This window comes from Mustela lutreola, chromosome 1 (genome assembly GCF_030435805.1).
Source record: "Mustela lutreola isolate mMusLut2 chromosome 1, mMusLut2.pri, whole genome shotgun sequence".
Lineage (NCBI taxonomy): Eukaryota > Metazoa > Chordata > Mammalia > Carnivora > Mustelidae > Mustela > Mustela lutreola.
Window position 1 is genome coordinate 11,257,018 of NC_081290.1, and position 15,762 is coordinate 11,272,779.

Consider the following 15,762-nt stretch of genomic DNA (forward strand, 5'->3'; position numbering starts at 1 on the left):
AGCATTACATGCCCAAATCACCAATTCTGTATATAAGCCACCTGAGGCCAGGCCGTATGATTTATAATTCCTTGTTTCTACTTCCTGTCTTAGATGTGCTTATAGAAAATTAAAGTTTATGTGAGAGAGTGGGTAATTTGTTTGTTTTGAAGAAATCAGAAATTCTCCGTACATTGCTGAATATCCACTCCATGACTGACCTGCTCCCTACTCCAGAGTAGGTCCTCTGTCTGCAGCAGGATCTAAGTGTCTTTGGGGAATGTCATTTCTGCAAGGGTCTGCCGTTCTATCCCCAAAGAAGAGAAAGGGTCAGTTTCAAAATATGTTTAATATGTCTATCTTCCAGGTCCACGGTGGCATAATGTTACATTTCAAAGGTAAATTTATCCTTTTAATTATTTTTTTCAGAAGTCGTTCATCTCTAGGAAGAGTATGTTTTCTGAACTTTCAAGAACGTTAGGTAAACTGAGTTTCTTCTCATACTCTCTAGTGTGTCTCCGTCTTTTCCATGATATGATCAGTGAGGAAGATTCTCATGTATCACCACATGTGAGGAGGCTTAGTTGAAGAAACTTGAAACAGCTTACTGAATTCCTGGAATAAAATATAACATTTTTTAAAAGCAGGTAAAAGTATATTGGATTTAAACATTTTTACTTGAGTCCAAATTTCTTTCCTAAGAGCAAGAATATCAACATCTAATCATTCTTTTGTTATTTCCAAGGACATTTGATTCTAGACATCCCTGCATGTTAAATGATTATCTCTGCTTTTTGGTGCTTAAGGAGCTTAGTTTTGTAACATTTCTTAAGTCCCATCTCAAGAGAATGGCACATGTGTTCCCCTACTGTGGTAACTCCCATCTACGACCAGTGGCTGCTTGCAACACTGTGTTAAGAAGGTTTAGGCTCATCCATGATCAGTGACTGGACAAGAATATAATGATTGATTAACTGTATCTGCTGTGGGTTTGCATATGTTTGGGAGTCAGAAGAAGATGAGGAAAGAAGAGAACAGTCCTTTTTCAAAGACGTCTCGATCCAACCTAAGACAGAAAATATGTTATGCCAGCAATTGTCTCCTTTCTGGGTTGGTACAGTAGGATTGGTGGCCCAGTAAAAATATTCCCTCACATCGCAGGAATCAATTGTTGAGTGTTAAGTAAAGGAAATCCTTGATTTTATTAGGATCTGTATTGGGCAAAGCAAGACAAAGAACTGTTTCCACGCTGTGGGTGCCTTCCTGAGGTATTTTCCTGGCTCAGAGAATTTACCATTTGGAGACCCAGTGGTGGTTTCCTGGGTGGTGTGCATGCCCTTTTGGATGCCTGCAGGAGCGGTCACTCCAAAGTCATCATCTATGTCGCTGGGAGTTGTGGAAAAGCCCTCTGCAGTTCCGTGGATGGCAGGGTTCACTCCGGCTTGCCCTGCAGGAAGGATTCCATTCTGGGCATCTGGATTAGCTGGACTGGTAGGCAGGATGGATCCTGGGAACAGTGGCTGAAAAAGGAGTCCTGCGAAGATTTTTGGGGCCACCGGCTGGAAGGAGGAAAAGAAAAGGCAAACAAAGTAAAAAAGACACGTTTTAATGCTGGTCATTAAAACGTTTTTTGAGGGCAGCAAGTTGGGACAGGAATGGTACAATGGAAAGGATAGTCTGAGGAAAAATAATAAAGATTGGGAATTTTTCAGAAGAAATGCCTCTCTCTCCTGAGCAAGCCTGATGCTGGTTTCATGACTACAATTCGATGCTGTATTTTATTTCTCTCAGAAAGGGTAAGTCACAATCATGGGAGAAGGAATAATGATACCCCGATGTGGGGCTCGATCCCAGGACCCTGAGATCATGACCAGAGCTGAAGGCAGAGACTTAAACCCACTGAGCCACCCAGGGGCCCCAGATATCTGCATTTTTTTAAATCAGTACCCTGAATTGTCTCGATTTGGTGGTCCAAGATTAAAATTTGGGAAACACTGTCTTGGATTACCAGGTACTATAGCCAGAATTAGACTTATGCCAGAGAGAGACAAGAGTGGAATATAGATGTTTTCAAGCAGGGGGTCAGGGCATTTATAGATTTGAAATAAAGAAGGTGGTAATGCCCATCATTAAAAAATAAGACACAAAAAATAAACTATAAATTACTGAGTGTATTCTATGTGGTAAGGGTAAATACTATTTCATGAAATGTGTGTGTGTGTGTGTGTGTGTGTGCGTTAGCTGCATGAAAAATAACTGTTACTGTGGGTTTTACTTAAAAAAAATTCGATGGTTATTAAGGAGGGCACGTATTGCATGGAGCACTGGGTGTGGTGCATAAACAATGAATCTTGGAAAACTGAAAAAATAAAATAAAATTGAAAAAAAAAGTTTGAGAACCACTGGTACAGCAGATAGAAAAATGACTTTTGATCTGAATCTACTATTTCTTGACCTTGGGACCTAAGTAGCTTAAGTTCTCTGAGCCTCAGTTCTATTATTTATAAATTTGGGTTAAAAATCTGTGGTTTGTGGGGTGTCTGGCAGATTCAGATTGTAGAGCATGCAACTCTTCATCTTGAAGTCATGAGTTCAAGCCCCACGTTGGGCATAGTTTACTTAAAAAAAAAAATCTATAGTTTGTAATTTGGTGAGGCAATGTATATAAAAGATCTACCAAGGTGCCTGTTACACAAAATTGGCTAAATAAGTGGTAGATGTGGGCATTCATGTACCATTGTTGCAAAACAATCCCATTGCTTGATTTTATTTGTGAACAATCTAGCAAATCTCTACCTTTTTCACAATAGAAAGATTTAAAAACAAATCTGTCTTCCCAGATATTGCCTTGACTCTTAACTTCATTGTCATGTTTAGGTACCACAGTAATTCAAGTCATTTTTTTTCCTAAAAATGACTTATGGGACAATGTATAGAAGTATCTGATCATGGTAAGATGAGTCTTATTTAGTTCAGCCCTCTTGTTATTCATGTGTGCAGGAAAAGCTCATCCATCACTATAGGATGCTCGCAAAAGAACATATTTTCCTATAAAAATAAAAAAAATTAAGCCAAGAAAATTAATCTTTCCTGCAATAAATACCAATGTATATTATTCTACATTGTATGCTTTTTAATAACTTATAATCCTAGATTTTAATCATGAACAGTTAAAAAATATGCATTGAATTTCTGGACAGAACTGAATTTAATATCAATATATAGGAAAAAGGGCTAAGTCAAATTAATGGAAAAGTAGCTGTAGAAGGAGAGTGAAATCCTCAGCTAGACAAAGGTATCTTAATGCAAAGATCTATAAAAAAGGTTCAGTTTATAGTAGGCATCAGGTTTAGGGGTTGTGGCCAAAAGAAACTGTGCGGAGACAGAAAGCAAGACTGTGATTTCAGTGAGAAGAATTTGAAATGCCAGTAATTAATTTTTTTTTTTTTACCAATTCTTCTGAGCTTATGATAGCACCCTAAAAGGAAAAAATACACAAGTTATTAGACAAATTTTAATATTTTTGAAGCAAGATATGTATAACATAATTTAAAAACTTAAAATACTTGTAAAATTTGTAAAGGGACATTTTCAATTTTTTGACAATTTTTTAATTGCCTTATGACTGTTTCTCATAATTCAGGTCAGCATATGATATTGGACTGCTAATACCTAATATCTGAGTGATATGAAATCTTCTGTATTTAAAAGTTATACACTTTTCTATTGTTAAGTAATACATGTACATTGGAGGGAACTTGGAAAATACAGAAAGCAACAAAGAAAAAGTACCATCCCATCTTACAGAGTTTGATGGATTTTCCTCCGGATGTTTGTCACACTTTTTTTTTTTTTTTTACATAATGGAAGCTATTTATACAACTTATATAGGTCATATAATTTGGGTCTTAGTTTTTCTTTTAATAATATACCCACAATCATTTAACGGTAGCAATTACAAATTCAAGTACTATTTGAATGTTCTCAAAATATTTGCTTTTACTTTTGCACAACCTGCTCAATCATTTTCCTTTTGTTTAAATTTAAGTGGCACTGGATTTTTTTTCTCTACTACAGATATTATGTTGAGAGATGTATTCGTATATAGACCTTTGCTGTATTTCAGATTATTTCACCGAGATGTGTTCCCAACTGTGGAATTAAAAATTGATATGAACTTTATATCTGACTCTGCTTTCAGAAGTAAAAACTACCATCCGATGCAGGTCATATATGATCTTGACCCTTGGCAATTTTGTCAATGATCTCAAGTATTACCTTTCATAAAAGCAAATAGAGAGAGAGGAAAATGTTTGTATCATTTTTAGGGAAAAGATACATAGTTAATAAATAGATTTGAGGTTAAAAAAGAAATCCCCCAAATCATCAATCATTAGATCAGTCCCATTAACTTATTTTTTTATTATCTGTATGCTTTGAAGGATTGATTGGTTTACCCGTGACATTTACTAACTGTGATTGTAACTGAATAACTCTATCTCCACCTACTCACCTTCAAAGTAGAAATAAAAATATTATCTTCAAAAGTTTTTTTGAATACAGAGATAATATGTAACAAATAATAAAATACCTAGAATAGTGCCTGGTGCTTAGTAAATGTTCAGTAAAGGCTAGCTCATTATTATGAGTTCACACAATGCAAAGTAAATAGAAAACTTGGCAATTATCTGGTAAATTGAGGGAGGATGACATATTTCACACTAAGATGATTTAAAATAAAAATCACATCACAAAATAATCTTACATGGGCTCCAAGGTGTGCTACAATAACTGGTAACATCTGAAAAAGAGTGAAAAATTCAATTAAAATATATCCAAAGGTAAGTTCTAGCAGACGACACAGATACTGAGATTTTCTTAAAAGTATGCGATATTTATTGAAGAAGTATTTGTCACCAATGTATCAGCTATAGTCATAGATAGAAACCCACAGAGTTGCTTGGGAATTGGAACTCAACCAATTTGTAAAAAGGAGGTTTAGACCCAGAGAGATTTAGAAACTAGTACAAGGAAACACATTCAGGAGGTAGAAGTTACGGAATAGGATGAGCAAAAAATAATTTTGGTCTCAAGCTACCTCCAAACTGAAATTCATTACAAGTAATAATGACAGTAGAAGACATGTTAAAAATGGATTTTTAAAATACAAAGATTTATCAAAGCATATATCTTTAGTTTCATAATGATTACTTGGATATTTTGCTGCTAAAATAGAACTGGTGGAAAATTATGGATGATAGTCTATCATCTTGATACTGGCAGAGTTCTTAGAACTAAATGAGAAATACTTTACTGGTCACTGAGAACCACTTAAATGTTACGAAGTTTTAGTTGAAAAGGTTTGGGTGAGGTGTTGGCATGCTGTAGTACTCGAAGAACTAACTTAGAGTTTGTCCAAGTGAACTCGTGTTTTAAAGTTTATTTTTATTTCAATAGACATTCTCCTAGTGCCATAAAAGTCATCTAAATGGGAATTCTAACACTAACCAATGCAAAAGATGTGAAAATCTTAAGAAACAGACTCTTAGTTTTGCTATTTCCCAGGACAGTTTGTTCAGTAATACCCAGAATGCCAAATGTATATACATTTAAGTATATACATTTATCAACAAAGCAGTCCATCAGATCTTTGGCTACTGACAATAAAAAAAGCCAACCAGTCTTCAGAATGGTGACTGGAAAGTCGGTTGAAGGGAAGGGGCACAGAGGATTTGGAAAAAACCATAATTGAGATTTGTTCTTTAAAGCCCATTTCAAAGGAACAAAAAGATACAAATAGGAAACCACAAATGTATCAATAAAAAGTGGGATAAAAGATAATTTAGTTGCTCACCGATACAACAATAAGGAGAAAAATTTTTTATTAGTTTTTGGTAGAGATTAAAGTAAAAATAGCTAACGCTGAGTGTTTACTGTGTGGTACGTACTGTTTTAAGTGTTTTATGTTTATTTGCTCATTTAATCCTTGGAACAACCCTAGAGGTAGATTCTACTTTAATCCCTATTTTAAATCATGAGGAAAATGAGCCACGGAGTGGTGAGTCACTTGACCACACACAGTAACTAGAGAGCTGGGATTTGACCAGAGTTTTGTCGTTCTAGAGTTTACCCTTAACCACATTGGCCTTGCTTTGATAAGTGAGAGCTGTGGACGGGTGCCCAGGTTTCTGACAAGGATGTAGGCCACTCTGCATAGGGAGACACAGGATTGGAGGCCTGGGACTGCACAGGAGGCCGAGGAGGTGCTGGCATATGCTGGAGAGACTGAAGAATCCCTACTGAGAATGGGGACTGATTGACGTTAGTGCACACTAATACCAGACTCTCTCTGCTCTACCTCAGTGACATCTGCAGTGCCTACTAATGCCTTGGACTCCAGTGGATATTCTTTTTTTTTTTTTTTTTTAAGATTTTTATCTATTTATTTGAGGGTGAGGGAGAGTGAGAGAGAGGGAGTATGAGTGGGGTGAGATGTTGAGGGAGAAGCAGACTCCTCAATGAGCAGGAAGCTTGAAGTGGGGAACCCAGGACTCTGGGATCATGACCTGAGCCACAGACAGATGCTTAACCCACTGAGCCACCCAGGCGCCCCGCCAGTGGGTAGTCTTCGGTGAATATGAAATGTACTTAAACTGGGCTTCAAGGTTAGAGCAGGGCAACAACTGAAGCTGAACCTGGGGAGGTAGCATGTGGATTATTCAGGATCATGTGTTAAAGAGTCGCATTTTATTTGCCTGTATCTCTAGTCTTTTTCAGAGGATTACTTTTATTATTAAGATCTAAATAAGCAACAAATACTTGGAGTAAAGGCTCTAATATATCTCTTAAGAAATAAGCACTGGTTGATAGACAAGTAAGTATACATCTCAATATTTTTTAAAAAATGTAAAAATTAGTTACATCACAGGATTTCCCAACTATGAAATAAATGAAGCAGTGGAGAGTTTCTTGTGTTGTTATTTTGGACAAATGAAAGCGCAGAGAAAAGCATTAGTTACATATGATATAGGATTTAAATGGAGCAGCTTCAAATTGTTTGTCAATTAAACTCAGCTTTGATTATAATTACTAATTAATGCAAGCTTACTCTTATGAAGACCTGGAGGTGTCCTTTGTGGTAGGACGATGGTAAGAATGTATTCATTCATTGCTGTATTCATGTTTCATAATTTTGAAATGTGTTTTTAAAATCTTATAATTTTGTATGTCTTTGGACCCACAAATACTGTTTCTAAGAACTGGTCCTAAGGAAATAATCATTGATATGCTCAAAGACTTATTTGAAGGATGTTCACTGTAATATTATTTACAGAAGCAAAAATTTTGATGAAAAAACCCCAATTTTTGCAACATGGTGGAATACTAAGCAATCAATAAAAACAATTTTGTAAGTGAATATTTCAAAGTACAAAGACCATTCAAAATACATTAAGTGAAAAAATTAGATTATAGGACATTAGACATAGTAAGATCATATTTCGTTTAAAAAATATACTTACATGTGTAGCAAAAGGACTGTAAGGACATACCCTAGAATGCTGACCATGTTTAGTGCTGGCTGGTAGGGTTATGGGTGAATTTTATTTTTCTTTTTGCTTTTCTACATTTTCTTAATTTTCTATAATTAACACACAGTACACGTAAAACAGAAATAGCTTCTAAAAAAATTAGACCATTTTGTGGGAATGATAGGGGCTGAGTTCATGCATTAGAATAAGTGATCTACAAACAACTTAGTCTAGTTCTAAAGAGATCATTGTGTTTTTCTCCGAGCCATTAAGCTATTTAGAGAAGCTTCAATGCTGAAACTTGGGCTTTGTCTGTAGTTAAGAGGCAACACGTATGATAAGAGTGATGCTATATGCATTTCATTAAAATCCTAATGGGAGAGGGTTTTTCAGGGTTTTTCTGGAAAGCAAGTGATGATGGGAGGGGAGAAGGAACTAGAGACTTGCTGGGGAACTGAGAGGAGGCACGAATCCAGAGCATAGAAAAGGAGATAAGGTTTGCTGGAAATAAACTTTATCCATCTCTCAATTGTTTCTTTGGGATGATTCTGGCCACCCAGAAAGTCTTTTATAGAAAACAGCAAGGTAGAAAAGATTCCTGCTGCCTCTCTATTTCCCTCCTTACATTCTTTACCTTTTAATTTTCCCCAGCACCTCACATTTTCCCGTTACCTGTTACAAACGTATTTTAGGGAAGTTATGAGGTGGCAGGCTGTTTTCTCCGTGAATTTTCATCAAGGACTAAATTACGAAAGATGTTCTATGTTCAGCTGAACATTCCTCTGTAAATTTCTGGGCAAAACCTTTTTCTAAGATTTATTTATTTATTTGAGAGAGAGAGAGAGAGAGAGAGAAGGGGGAGTGGCAGAGGGAAAGGGGGAGAGAGATCCCCAGCAGACTCCCCTCTGAGCATGAAGTCAGATGCAGGGGTCCATCCCAGAACCCCCAAAACATGACCTGAGCAGAAAACAAGAGTCTGATGCTCAACCCACGGAGCCATTTGGGTGCTCCTCTGTGTAAGAAATTTTAAGAACCTTAAAAAATTTCTTTCCTTCCCTTTTAGGCTTCTACTTGATAGAAAATGCTCCCCAGTGTTGAACTGAACTCCCGTCTTGAACTTACTTGGGATTGCAGCTGCTGTTGTGTGTTCAGTCCCCCCAGGCTCAGGGGGAGGGTCTGGGTACCAGGTGGCATCCCTGCAGCAGGATTTAGCTGTCGGGCAAAGAACAAGATCGTCATTGTGTTGTTCCATGTTGAACATTCGAGAAAATAAAATGTATTTATTAAACATAAAATATGCTTAAAGGGAGGATTTGCTATGCAAGTATTTACATTTACTATGCACACCCCAAAATAGTACGTGATATACTATTGCACTAGGAATTAGGTGCGGAGATGAAGTTCGGGGACTTATTTAGTCTACTAGTATAACCATAAGGTCCAGGACTAACATTTCCCATATGAACCCATTCTCTTGAGGATTACTTGGATGATTTTATTCTCATTTTCCACTTTTGGCTACAATAACTATGGTTCCTGAGATTTTTCTGATAGCTTTCTTATAAAGAAATTAATTTCTTCATAGGCCTCCCCATAAAAATGGTGAGGGTCACATTGAAATATCTAGTCTAAATACAGTCTAGTATCATGCATAAATCTCACCACCTTAGCCAGGAAAGGTATTTATTATGTTTCTTTTCCCAAATAGAGTAAATTATACAGATAGTCCACGAGAAGAATGAAGATCTTTCTTACCCCTTCGAGATTGCTCTTGTTGGGGTGATAATAGTGGTCATAGGTTTTGTGTGGGTGTGTGGACATTTTAGGGACAGTGAGGAAAATATGTTGGAAGAATGTGCAGAGGAGCCAGAAGAAGAGGTAAGAATAACTAAAGCAGTTAAAGACATGAGAATTCGATTCATTTCCTTAGAAGCACTTCTGCTAAGAAAAACCTTTTGTTTTTTTAAAGATTTTATTTATTTTATTTGACAGACAGAGATCACAAGGAGGCAGAGAGACAGGCAGCGAGAGAGAGGAGGAAGCAGGCTCCCTGCTGAGCAGAGAGCCCCATGCCGGGCTGGATCCCAGGACCCTGGGATCATGACCTGAGCTGAAGGCAGAGGCTTTAACCCAGTAAGCCATACAGGCCCCCTAACAAAAACTTTTTATGATGTACTGAATAGCACCCCATGCTCTGACTTTTCTGTGTTCTCTTTCAACTTATCTACAATACGTGTGTGTGTGTGTGTATGTGTGTATTTGCGGATACACTCAAATTAGGTATTGTATTTAACAGTGGATATTAAAATGATATAAAAGAGTACTTACCAGCTGCAGATCTGACCCCAGTGTGAACAACTGCGTCAGTGGTATCAGACTTAAAGAGGGGAGTACCTGTAGGGGCGTTGAAATTGATGTGAGACCAGAGCTTGTCTGTTTCCACCATGCTGTCAGATATCCTCGTGTCTATACTCCCAATACAGGTGGATTTAAGATGAAGGTGAATGGAAGTAAATTTTGGGGCCTCTCACCAGCTTTGCCTCCCCTTCTATGGCCCCCAGTGTCACCCTAGCAATGTGTTGAGTTTAAAAATGTGTAATTGGTTCTTATTTCTTATCTCAGAGTAATTATTCACAATGAGATACCACCTCACATCTGTCAGAAGAGCTAAAAATAACAAGTTAGAAACAAGAGATATTGGTGAGGATGTGGAGAAATGGGAATTTTTCTTACACTGTTGGTGGGAATGCAAATGGTATAGCCACCCTGGAAAACATAACGGAGGTTCCTCAAAAAGTTGAAAATAGAGCTACCCTATGACCCAGCAATTGCACTACTGGGTATTTACCCTAAAGATATAAACATAGTCATTCGATGGGGCACATGCGTCTGAATGTTTATAGTAACAATGTCCACAATAGCCAAAGTATGGAAAGAGATGTCCATCAACAGAAAAATGGATAAGGAAGATGTGGCGCATATATATATATTTATATTTATATGTATATATATATATGATATATATATGAATACTACATATATATACTACTAAATTTAGTATATATAGATACCAAATACTACATATATATATATATATATATATATATATATCATATATATGAATACTACTCAGCCATCAAAAATTGAAATCTTACCATTTGTAACAATATGTATGGAACTAGAGGGTATTATGTTAAATGAAATGAGAGAAAGACAGAGACCACATAGCTTCACTCCTATGTGTAATTTAAAAAACAAAACAGATGAACACAGGGAAAGGGAGGGGAAAATAAAATAAGATGAAATCAAAGAGGGAGACTCTTAACTTTAAGAAACAAGTTGAGGGTTGCTGGAGGGGCGGTGGGTGGGAGTGATGAGGGAGCAGGAGGCTGGCTGAAGACAAAGCAAAAGCTGGCGCCTTGCACCCCCTCTCCATCCGCTCCCCCTCAGTCAAATGTGTAGTATCCCTCAGGCAGCCTGACTGTCATGAACAATAAGCAAATAGTTAACTTGCTGGGATCACAATCCTGCAAGACAGGAGTCTCCCTTGGCTTACAAATGTCCTAAATCTCACTAACAAAGACGATTGATAGCAAGATTATGACATCCCACCAAAAATTCTCCCAACTATCTTGATGTAAATGGCTGGCCTAAAGATGACATTGATCAAGCCACAAGGGCTAGGCCTCCGGTATCCCGGCACCCTGTAGGCCCTCTTTAGCATATGAAACTCTGTTGAAACCTCCCTTCCCTTCACCTTCCCCCAACCACAGGGTACAGAACCTGCCTTCTCTCACAACCCAGGGCAGCAGCTCTTCCTGCCCTCGGGTCCTGTCCCCGTGCTTTAATAAACCACCATTTTGCACCAAAGATGTCTCAAGAATTCTTTCTTGGTCATGGGCTCCGGACCTCAGCCCACCGAACCCCACCTAGGTTCTAGAACTTCATCAGGAGGACGGGGTCGTTGGGTGACGGCCATAAAGGACGGCACTTGGGATGATGAGTAGCGGCTGTTGTATGCAACTGCTGAGTCACTAAACTCTACCTCTGAAACTAATAATGCATTAAATGGTAACCAACTGATTTAAAATAAAATGAAATAAAGATAAATTATATACTTTAGTACTTAACTTTACATATCTAATTCTGTCTTCCCTTTTTTTTTTTTTTTTTAAAGATTTTATTTATTTATTTGACAGAGAAATCACAAGTAGATGGAGAGGCAGGCAGAGAGAGAGAGAGGGAAGCAGGCTCCCTGCTGAGCAGAGAGCCTGATGCGGGACTCGATCCTAGGACCCTGAGATCATGACCTGAGCCAAAGGCAGCAGCTTAACCCACTGAGGCAGGCAGAGAGAGAGAGAGGGAAGCAGGCTCCCTGCTGAGCAGAGAGCCTGATGCGGGACTCGATCCTAGGACCCTGAGATCATGACCTGAGCCAAAGGCAGCAGCTTAACCCACTGAGCCACCCAGGCGCCCCTGTCTTCCCTTTCTTAAACAGCATCCTCAAATTGTATAAGCTTCAGTCAGGTTCCTTAAGGAATGGGACGGAGTCCTGTCTTGAGTGCTCCCTAATGTCCACAAACTAAAAGAGAGAACTTTAGACTTTGGGGTTGTACTATTTCATAAAGTCTAGATGTAGTTAAGGAGGGATCCTTTAGAGCAGAGCAGGTGTTGGAGTTGTAAGAAGGGGTAGCCAAGAGATAATACAGTTTTCCAAAGTTCTTACATAAACAAATTTTACAACATTAGCTCATTGGTAACAATGGAATTTAAGAAAATTACAAGGAAATCCGGTTAGTTTTCTAGAGCTATCTTAATCCCTGCCAGCTCTGGCAGACAGACCACATACAATTATGTCCCAGTATTGCAAGGGCATTGATGACCAAGCTTTGTCATTAGGTGTCGCTCTTGCTTTTCAGGTTTTACTGTTGGTTGCTACACCAAATTCTTATTGAGACAAAAAGAAAAAGAATGAAGATGCTTCGCTTTTTCTGCTCAAAATTTTCAAAAAATGTGTTGGTTCTTTTTGGTGGTTGTTGTTCCCAGGAGAAAGTCTTTTTCTCTTGTTCAGCCATGAGACTGTGTGTAAATCTTGATTTTAAATTCACTATTCCTACCATGCTTCCTTTGTCGGTCTGCAAATGTTCCCCACGGTGTAGGACTCTCACCTGATTTGGCTGCTGCTGGTTTAGAAGTGTTGCCTGGTGTGGAGCCGGTTTTGTTGGAGGAAGTCCCAAAACAGGGTTAAGCTGCGTCTGTAATAACAAATATTAGATCAGGCAGTGATGGGTCTGAGGTTTTGTATCCATTTATTTCCAGATGTAACAAGATGTCCCAAATGCAGAAATGTCTGCCTTTAGGCTCTGTGTGTTTCTGAATTTAACTCCCTGGGATGTTTCGTGTATGGCAGGAGATGAATTGTAGAGTGGAAAAATGCCAGAGCAGAGGGTAGTGTGGGGAAGGATGTAGGGTGGCGTTGGGCACATGGACCTCAGATAGGAGTTCCTAGGCTTCTTTCTCTTTTCTGTAACTGCCTCCCTCCTTTTTCAGGACATGGAATACATCAGCTGCACCTTAGCTCTGTAAACTTTTGCTTTTCCCCCATGCCTGAAGGTACACTGCCATAACTTACCTTCCTAGTTCTGCCTTGTGCCTGACAAGTCATTTCCGGTAATGGAAATTCAATCTCCTTCCTGGCCGGGGTATTTTCTTAGTGTATTAAGAATAACTGAACTCTAGGGGTGAAATTGTCCTTGACATCGATATTAGCTAATTAATCATCATTGATTCGTTTTTTTTATGCCTTCATAATTCAATAAATTCATTTACAAATAATAAAAAATACCTTGTCCATGTGTCCTGAGTTTTCATTTGATAAATATCACTACTACATCTTGTAGACATATCAGTGTTACACCCCAAATCTCCTCCTCCACTAACTTTCTGGCTGCTCTCACATCATTGGCTATTGGTAGTCTGCATTAACCTGCAAACCACTCCTTCGTCAACCCTGAATGATGACTGGGCACCTGGAAAGTTTTATTTTTCTTGAGTTTTCACAAATTGTATCACAATTTAAATACACTAACGACACCTTATTTAGAGGAACCATTGAGTAAATTTTTTGAAGTGAGAAGTCATATTTTACAAAAGAATTACTCATTTGCTTTGTTTTAAAATCAATTTTTGCAGACAACATCTTTAAAGGAGGACATAAGTGTATTTGGAGCGAAATAAGAAGGACAGTGGTTCTATCCTATTCCCATAAGATCACCTTGTTCCTCTTCATAGAACTAATCATAGTTATAATTTATAAATTAATGTTTCTTTAAAAAGTCTTTTTGTATCTACAGTCCTTGCAAACACCGTGAAGGATCATGTCTTTTTCTTCCCTGGTCACCATTGTATTTTCAGCACGAGCACAGTATCTGGTACGTCGAGATTTCATTAAGTATTTGTTGATTGTATGGGTGACTATAGATGTGTCAAGGGAGTTCAACTAAGAATGGTCTCTTTTTGTTCTTCTATTTCATAGAAAATTCCTTCTAATTTTTTCTGTATGTCAAATATCATCTCAGGTGGCCAAAGGGAAGTCTGCTTAGAGATGCAAACCACCCACATCTATGTCTATAAAATATTGGAAATCAATTGGGGGACATATTCAAACACTAGTCCTCCTTTCTTTCAAACACCTGTTACATGTGAACATTTTTCAGTGTTCTAAGGAAAAAAGTTGGCCACTTTGTAATATCCCCTCACTTTTGTACACTTTGATCAGTTTTTTAGGGTTTATCTAGTCACACAATTTGGTAACCTTTTTAGGCTTTATAAGTCTACATGTTTCATGCTTCCAATTAGGAAGCATGAGAAATGTAGTTTACCTCTTTAGTCATGAGAAAATAATTGGTTGCCAAGAAAATCTTCGTTTTGGAGAATGAAATAATTATCGGTTTTAAGTAGATACAATGTAAGACATTTTCTGGTTTCTACCCCACTGTTCTGCCAAAATAATTGAAATTCTATTACATTAGAGTGGGTGCTTTTTAAGAATCTAAGTATGTTGAAATGTGCACTGACACCTTGTTAATTTGTCATTTTTCGCGTTGGAAAAGAGAAACAGAAAACTGAGGGGAAGGGTCACAGGACAGAGCAGTATTGATGGAGTACTGGGAGAAAGCTAGGTCTACAAGCAGAGGGTGCTACCGAGGCTGCTTGGTAATAAAATAAACATATTGCACTTACCGGTAATGACTGAGTTGACCCTAGAAGATAAAGTAGCAGAATCATAGTCTTCATGTTTCAAAAGGATACCTATAATAACAAAATAGTATCACTCTTTCACTCTATTTTTTCCCCCTGTTCAGAGAAGACATTTTTTAAAAAACTCTATTTGAAATAGGAGCAATTAATGTTACCTTTCTCTCCACTTGGCAAAAGGTGTGATAATATTCAAAGTCCTGTTGATTGCTCCAGTGTCTGTGGTGGATAATTTTACCCTTGGATGAGTTGTAAGTTTATAGGGGAATTTAAACTCAATTCCAGGAGGCTGGCAACTGAGAGGCCAATCAGGACTTGGCTTCTGTGAAATCATTTGGTTTCTTTCATTTCCCAACACTTCATTAGGTGAGTTATTAGCTGCAGACATTATATTACCCAATGTCTACTATTTGAATAGAGGGTATTTCAGGAAGACATACTTTGTGCAATTAAGAAAAGTGCAGACAAAAAAAAAAAATTACAATCCTCTTTTACCTCCTCTTTCCCAAATGACTTCCCAGATGTACCTGTTTTGTCATGTTTCTATGAGCATACAAATCAGACATCAGAATGTTCAGCTTTGTGCATAGTTAAAAAAATTAGGCCTGTTATGTATTGCTTAGCAACTTTATTTATTTGACAAATAATGGATAACTGCATGTGTTAGTACATACAGCTTTATTTCATTTATTTAATGGTTTTATTATATTACATAACATTTCTTTTTGATGGACATTTCATTCATTTTCATTGTATTTTATAATGATAAAAATGGAACAATGGACATCGTTATAAAACTTGTCTCACAGATGTGGGGGTATTTCTGTAGGTTTTATTCCTAGAACTGCAGAATTCAAGGATATCTGTTTTAAGTTTCAATAGATAAGGCTGAATTGCCATCCAGAAATGTTGAATGTATGCTTTATTTTAAACAAAGAAAAAGATACTTAAACTTGAGCAAAACACAGATGCTCACTGAGGTCTGTTTCACAACAAA

General features: G+C 37.6%; 1 protein-coding gene across 1 annotated transcript; it reads right to left on the bottom strand.

Moving 5' to 3' along the window:
- Positions 1-309: 309 nt before the first annotated feature.
- On the bottom strand, positions 310-15,035 carry AMTN (amelotin). Its single transcript, XM_059159835.1, has 9 exons — positions 14,924-15,035; positions 14,751-14,819; positions 12,677-12,763; positions 9,837-9,902; positions 8,631-8,720; positions 4,745-4,780; positions 3,431-3,457; positions 1,274-1,538; positions 310-594 (listed from the first exon to the last, which is right to left on the bottom strand). The coding sequence occupies exons 2-9, from the start codon at positions 14,802-14,804 to the stop codon at positions 584-586; spliced, it is 636 nt and encodes a 211-aa protein (XP_059015818.1). The 5' UTR covers positions 14,805-14,819; positions 14,924-15,035; the 3' UTR covers positions 310-583.
- Between the last annotated feature and the right edge of the window lie 727 nt (positions 15,036-15,762).

Bases quoted from the DNA above. Each gene is read 5' to 3' on its own strand.
- AMTN (XM_059159835.1), bottom strand. From the start codon at position 14,804: ATGAAGACTATGATTCTGCTACTTTATCTTCTAGGGTCAACTCAGTCA. The intron at 9,903-12,676 runs GTGAGAGTCCTA...ACGCCCCTACAG, and splicing joins ACCAGCAGCAGCCAAATCAG to GTACTCCCCTCTTTAAGTCT. The intron at 1,539-3,430 runs GTAAAAAAAAAA...TCCTCCTTCCAG, and splicing joins TCATAAGCTCAGAAGAATTG to CCGGTGGCCCCAAAAATCTT.